General features: G+C 44.3%; 1 protein-coding gene across 2 annotated transcripts; it reads right to left on the bottom strand.

The window, feature by feature from the left end:
• Nucleotides 1–42: 42 nt before the first annotated feature.
• On the bottom strand, nt 43–5138 carry HYKK (hydroxylysine kinase). 2 transcript variants are annotated; one of them, XM_057368691.1, is made up of 6 exons: nt 4946–5138; nt 4760–4837; nt 4122–4459; nt 3238–3380; nt 1215–1398; nt 43–574 (listed from the first exon to the last, which is right to left on the bottom strand). In XM_057368691.1, the coding sequence occupies exons 3-6, from the start codon at nt 4450–4452 to the stop codon at nt 111–113; spliced, it is 1122 nt and encodes a 373-aa protein (XP_057224674.1). In that variant the 5' UTR covers nt 4453–4459; nt 4760–4837; nt 4946–5138; the 3' UTR covers nt 43–110. The 2 variants fall into 2 exon arrangements, with proteins under 2 accessions (XP_057224674.1, XP_057224673.1); XM_057368690.1 differs by lacking the exon at nt 4760–4837.
• Between the last annotated feature and the right edge of the window lie 1451 nt (nt 5139–6589).

Below are 6589 nucleotides of genomic sequence, written 5' to 3'. Positions count from 1 at the left end.
CCCTGCTCCTGGGCGCAGCGCGGCGGACTCGCCCATCCAGCCAAGGCAGCACCGTCTTTATTGCCTTTATTGGGTCCCGTGTCAGCCCCAGTCCCTCAGCAGCCGCGGACCTACGGGGCAGGTGAGTGCTGCGTGTACGCCTGGGCAGTCTCAAACCACGTCTTCTCCACAGCTTCCTGCCCCATCTCGAACATTGTCATTAAGTGTTTCCAGCCCGTTTTGGCCGTGATTGTGAGGTACTCCTTGTTCTCCGGGTACAGCAGAGCCGTGTGGGCGGCGATGACGAGGGACTGTGCAAACCTCCCGCTCACCAGGAGGAAGAGGGCACCTCTCTCCTCGGTGCTGAGTGGCACAACGCTCTCGAACCCTGCGAGAACGTGGCCCCCAACGCTCAGAGGGTCTGRGCTCTCAATCATCATGTACATGATGGCTATGGCCACCTCAAACACGTAATACCCATAACTCATGTCACTAAAGTCCAGGATGCCAGACACTCTGTACTGGGGATTCTCCAGGGAACCAGCACTGGAGTCCACGAGAATGTTGTGGTCATTAAGGTCTCCATGATTGATACCTAAACACAGAAGAAATATTAGTAACTCTTAAACAGATGAAACAGCTTCAGGAAGATGCACGTCAAACCAACACCCAACTACACAACCACACTGGTTCCCTGCAGCACCAACTGCTGCTTTTCACACTTTTGCACTGCTTCAATGGCCTCCCCTGCACTGCCAGATGACCCCAGCAATGGGTAAGAGAGAGCCTTGCAGATCTTGCTCCAGGCTGCTGTGACCTGTGATACACTACACGGTCTCCAAACACACAACAGCAGTTTTCCAGCTACAGAACATTCACATTATCATCAASATCAATGTGAGTTGATTTCCAAAGATATGATTAAGGACTTATTCAGGCCTTTATGAAAGATAGTACTGTACTCCATATACAGTAAGCTGATATAGCAGCATGAAAACCATAACTGGGAGCAAACTCATCAGAARGATAAAGAACTGACCCTGACTGGACAGAACATTCCTCCTGGCTTACTCTGTTCTGTGCACATTCAGCACAATATTTGTCCATGTCTAGGCTAGGGAAAAGAGATTTACTTCTTTTGCTGCTTTTTTTTYCCCTTCTTCACAGACCCAAACTCCTGTAAGAAATTTCTGTGTCTCAGGGCAACATAATTACAATGAGAATAAAATACTCACAGGCTCGGAAACTGCTTAGCTTGGGTATTACTTTGACTTTAAACTGCTCAATAACTTCTTCCACCACTGCACGGTATTTGTTCTGGCCCAAGGCATAAATGTACTGATCTAGAAGAGGGACRTTTGCCAGGTTCCAAATGAACTGACCTCGATGCAGACTTTTTACTGATGGATGAYGGAATTTCTTTGGAAAAAGCACACAATAAAATAGGCCATAAGTAAAAAATGCTGGGTTTGAGATTAAAGGGCTTGGTTTAAAACCCCTATTAATTTTAACAGGTTTCTAGTATGACTCACTGAAAAATACCATGACTTGGACTTTTGTTCTATATCAAGTAAAAAAATAACCTGAAGAATGATTAAGGCAAGCATCTTAATATCTACATACAGCCTGAATGGTTTATCCCCATGTTTTAGGTACAAAGATTACCTTKTCATTTGTCACTTCAATAATCTAAAACTGCTGCTGCCTGTCTATAGTGTGACATTACATAGTGACTTTGACTGCCAAGRCCAGAGTCCCACTCCAGCAGAGCTCAGCCTGCACAGCTGGTGCTGCAGAAAGCTGTGGGAGCACCAGKCACACAAAACCTGCCAGCATGCTTGGAACGGGCACACTCTGTGCTTCTAAGGGTGGGAGAACCTTGGGGGACAAGCCTTAGGAACAGCTGGTGTTTGAAAAATCTGGAGCACAGTAGTTTATGGAGACACTGACCATGGCTTTATTCTTATGAACATTTTCCTTTGTACATCCAGGCCTCACTAAGCAAACAAGATCCTTAACCTATCTCTCACTAACAAATGGAAGAGATGGTTTATAAAGTGACATTCAGAGAGGAAGAGCATCTTTCCCACTGCACACCCCATGCTTATCTTGGACTCTTCATATGCTTATTAAGTTGACCTCTGGGCCAGATTTGTCAGTGCATAGGGCAAATAAAAAAAAACCTTCCCACAAGAGTAGCTGGCTTCCTTTTAAGAAAAAAAAAACAACAAAAACTGTGCTTGTAATTAAGACTCTTAAGGATCACTAAATTATAGTCAAAAGTGGACAGTGTATGAGCAAGTAAAGAACAAGACTAAGCCTAAACCCATTTGGGGGATGATAATCCATATGTTAAGGGAATAAAGAGCCTTTTCCACCAGAATTGCTTCTCATTAACTACTTACTCCTCGACARGATCAGTCACAGGCATATTTTGAGACTATCTTATTTTAATCACATTATAAGAGTGTGACCAGTGTGTCAGAAGGCAACAGTAAGTTATCTTTCCCAACTAAAAAATGCTCTTGTAATTTAAGGATGGTTAGTAAAACCAGCAATTCACATTTCATAACTGTCTGAAGCTGGTAGCCAGAACATGAGAAGGAAAGGTTAATGAAAGGTTAATACATAATGTGGGTTCTTTCATGCAGCACACTTAGTTACTGGCTGATTGATCAGCTTTATTATCCTGCAGAACTACAGAGTAAAGACAGAACTTACTTTGCATTATGATTATTTGAGTGGAAGTGGTGCAAATGAGAAGTGTTACAGATCTCTGTTGGCACTGCTGGCATTGGAGGGAGGGAAGCAGCTGCTATCAATATGAAATGGTCACAGTGCTAATGACGAGGAGAAACACAACAAGTCAAAAGGAATTCAAAGTAATAGATCAGCCAGCTGTGCACTACACAAAAATCCTTTAAAAAAAACTTGGTATCCTAATTTGAGCACCCTAAGGTTCATTCTCCTTTACTTGCCAGGTTTGAAACACTAACAGGTGAGCTTTGCCTAAATAAAAGTAACCCATCTTCCTGCTCATGGTGAAGAAATGCATCACAGAAGGATCACCAGAACCATGGCGCTTGTCACGTCCTTGGGAAAAGCCTTTTGGCAGCAGCCACCTTGGAGGCTGGCACCTGTGAGTCCAACTGACAGCTGCAGTCACCAATCACATTGTGCAGTCAGAAAAGCAGGCACCAGTGCAAGTGGTGAGGAGACAGTAAGAGAGAAGGCTGAGGCTGAAGCATGAAAACTCACCTCTGAGAGCACTTTATCCACGCTGGCAGCGAGCCTCCCGATCTCATAYAGAATCTGAGCATTGGTAGCAATTTTTGCTACTGGTGTACCTGGCAGGTAAGTCAGCAGTCTSACCATGTACTTCTTGCTGCCAGGTCTATGATCTGACAAGGAGAGATGCAGTCAGTTGCTCTGATACGTGCTATTGAGTATTAGTTAATTTAAGAGGCAAAAAAGGTTTATACCGATGTAGAAGTTGTCAGATGTAGGTTATGAAACAGATTTCACGCCAAGATTTGATTTACCAGAATGTTGTGCAAACCTTAACACATTAAAAATTTTATGCTGGATTTTTAGTCCTCGTGCTTGGAACCAACTCAGAACGAAGCAGGATTTCTCCAATGCCTGCACACATCCATGTAAAGTTTTACAGCTGAACAGGTCTCAGRGATCCCAGGTGTTGTATAGAAGTTACAGTGACAGTAAAAGCTAAATGCCAACACAATTGGTCTTYCAAACACTGTTAAAGCAATTTGTTATGGCTTCAGAGATGGGCTAGAATTGTATTTTACATCACTCTGCAGGCAAATAATTTCAAACATCACTTAGTCAATGAGGCTTTTTTTAACCTTTCTTGTGCRTGGACACAAGATGTCAAATAAATGTTTTCTCCAATTCATTAAACTGAAGTGTTTTCCTAAGTGTTTTCCTAGTTAATTATTCATCTCTCTCAGCTGCTTTGCTTCTGGTATTTTAACTCTGGACTATTATGGCTGGCACACAGGTCACCTGMTGCATATCCCTATTTAAACACAAGCCTAGAGCATATACATGGTGTGCTATGCAGCAATCTCCTGCCGAGCTAAGGGTGAGAGTGGGCACTGAAGGTGCTGGCAGTGGCTCACCTCCTGACTCCAGAGACATTATGTTACCATCTTTTGTGCGATAAGGAGTAGCTGMAGGAAAGCCTTCAGCACTGAGAAACATCATGGCCTGGGTCTGTGCTTCAATGAGGTCAGGCTTCTGGCTGTCTTCTGAATTGGTGATTTTGAGGACATACTCAGCAGCACCTTCAGCTGAGACACGCACGTGGAAGTTCTGATCATCGTAGCTGGGCAGTGACCCGATCCAAGCCACCTTCAATCCAAACACCCTATCAACCAGTTCAGCTGCCTCTTTCTCACCAAGTGCTGGTTTGGTCAAGGTCTGCGGTTGACAGTCATTTCCAGAAGACATTATGTCTCTAGAAGAAAATGAAAAACTGGATGATCTGATCTCTATTCTGACATCAGAAGCAGTAATTACTGCAACAAAATATATTTAGCTGCTGGAGAAGCTTCCTACATTCATTAAACAAAGAAAACCACCCCACCTCCCATCAGCTCAGATTTCTCTACATCATGGCTTATCAACTTCTTAGGCTGCAGCCCCTCCAAAGAAAGACTGCAAGAGAGACGCAGTCAATCTGTTCAGAATAGCAGACATGAAAAGCTAATTAACCAATACAAAGCTTTCATTAGCTCATTTCTAGCAGCAGGCTAACCTGATATTGTTGATAGGAATAAGACTCCCTAAGGAGCAAAGTGGCTGAATCCCTGATCGGAAAGTTTTCAATTCATGTCTGCAAAAGGCAGGAAGTATTTTAGTTCATCATAACGTTAAAGCAGATTAAATCTTTCCGCTTGGTCACGGCCTTCCAAGTTGCTGTGCTAAGAAAGGCAGCACAAACCTGCAGCCGCTCTCTCGTCTCTCGCCCGCCCGGCTGCAGCAATCCCGAGCCTCCTCAGCGAGCAACCCTTGGACTGGGGGAGCCGCGCCAACCTTTGCCCAGCGCGGGGAGGCCGAGGAGCGGCAGGAGCGGCCGGGAGCCGCGGCCCCGCCGGCCCGGCCCCCGGCAGGAGCGGCCCCGCCAGCCCAGCCCCAGCCAGGCCGCCTCCCGGCCGAAGGAAGCTCCGTGCGCTCAGCGGATCGCGGCGAGGAGCGGCCCCGGGCCCTGCGCTGCAGCCCGGCCCGAGCGCACCGGGCCAGGAGCGGAGCGCTGCCCCAGCACGGGCTTTGTTCTGCCACAGCACAGAGGGAAGGAAAGCTGCCACTTCCTGTCACAAAGGCAAAGCACCTAAAAAACCCTGCGCTCACAGCAAGCATCCTTTTTATTCTTTTGTTTAAACCCTTCTATCAGCACACCGGATCAAAATCTCTGCCAAATGCTTAGATTGAASACCATAAATACAAATATTTATAACAAACCTGAGGCATTTTGCTCAGGATGTCCTTTAGACTGTCCTAGAGATCAGATTGGGTCCATGGGTTCCTATACAATTTCAGACTTAATGAAAATCATGACAAACCACAAGATTAATACAGAAATCTCTTAAGAAACTCCTAATGAAAAGGAAAAAATTATTCTGCCCATAGCTGGCGTCCTCCTATGACAGATYTAGGAACCTGAAGAAAAAMCGAATTTCGGAAAGACATGMTGAAAAACAAAACAAAACAAAACAAAYCCCAACAACACCTAAAGCATCTTGGTTTTAAGTAAATAATTTAAAAATCCTCTATCACCAAATTTCAGTATTGTTTGTAATATTAAGGACACAAAATTGAAAATGCTATTTTAATCAAGTCGGGAATTTAGAAAAGGGAAACCATTTTCTCAAGAAACAACTTTTTCCCCTCCAATTTCAGAACAGATGTTATTAAAAGTGATTGACCAAATAACAAAAATTAAGTGAGTTTTAAAAAGAAAACGTCTCTGTAAAATATTTAGGGTTCCCTGTCTTGATTTGAGGCCCACTGAAGCTTTATTTGATCAGAACAAAATGAATACAGTAAGAAAGCCTTCTTGCTGCGTTTTAACATAGCTGGTCACAGAAATGTACTCCTGCTCTCTGCAAACAAAATTACAACRCACTTTGCAGATCTGTACCTCATTATTCTTGCCTCAGCTGCCAGACTGGAGAGCCAAAACTGAAGACCTATAAACCTCTGTGCTTCTCCTGCCTGCCTGGTACTCTGGGGGAAGCCCACTGTGGTTGTGAGGCAAGGCAGAGGTTGAAGGTTGTACTTTGGCCTGTCTTATTATCTGTAGAAACATAAACTTGAATAATTCAGCATAAGCGTGTTAAATTCCAGTCTAACACCCCTGCTGAAAGTGAGGGTTGAAGTAGGTTAGTGTTGGACATCCCCAAATCACTTCTGAGGACTTTGTCATAGCTGTAACCTTGGCCAAGAGCTTGCTTTAATACAGGACTTCATCCAGATTTTAAATTAGACATTTTGCAGAAGGGGAAAAAAAAGTTATTCAAAAAGCATTTGCTGTAACATCCAGACAGGTCTYTGGAGTGCAGCTAACCCAGAGAACCTTCTACACCAG

Source organism: Malurus melanocephalus, unplaced genomic scaffold (genome assembly GCF_030028575.1).
Source record: "Malurus melanocephalus ecotype Western Australia unplaced genomic scaffold, MMel_1.1 scaffold_96, whole genome shotgun sequence".
NCBI lineage: Eukaryota > Metazoa > Chordata > Aves > Passeriformes > Maluridae > Malurus > Malurus melanocephalus.
The sequence above is the reverse complement of the archived record's forward strand: the minus strand, read 5'-3'. Positions and strand labels throughout refer to the sequence as shown.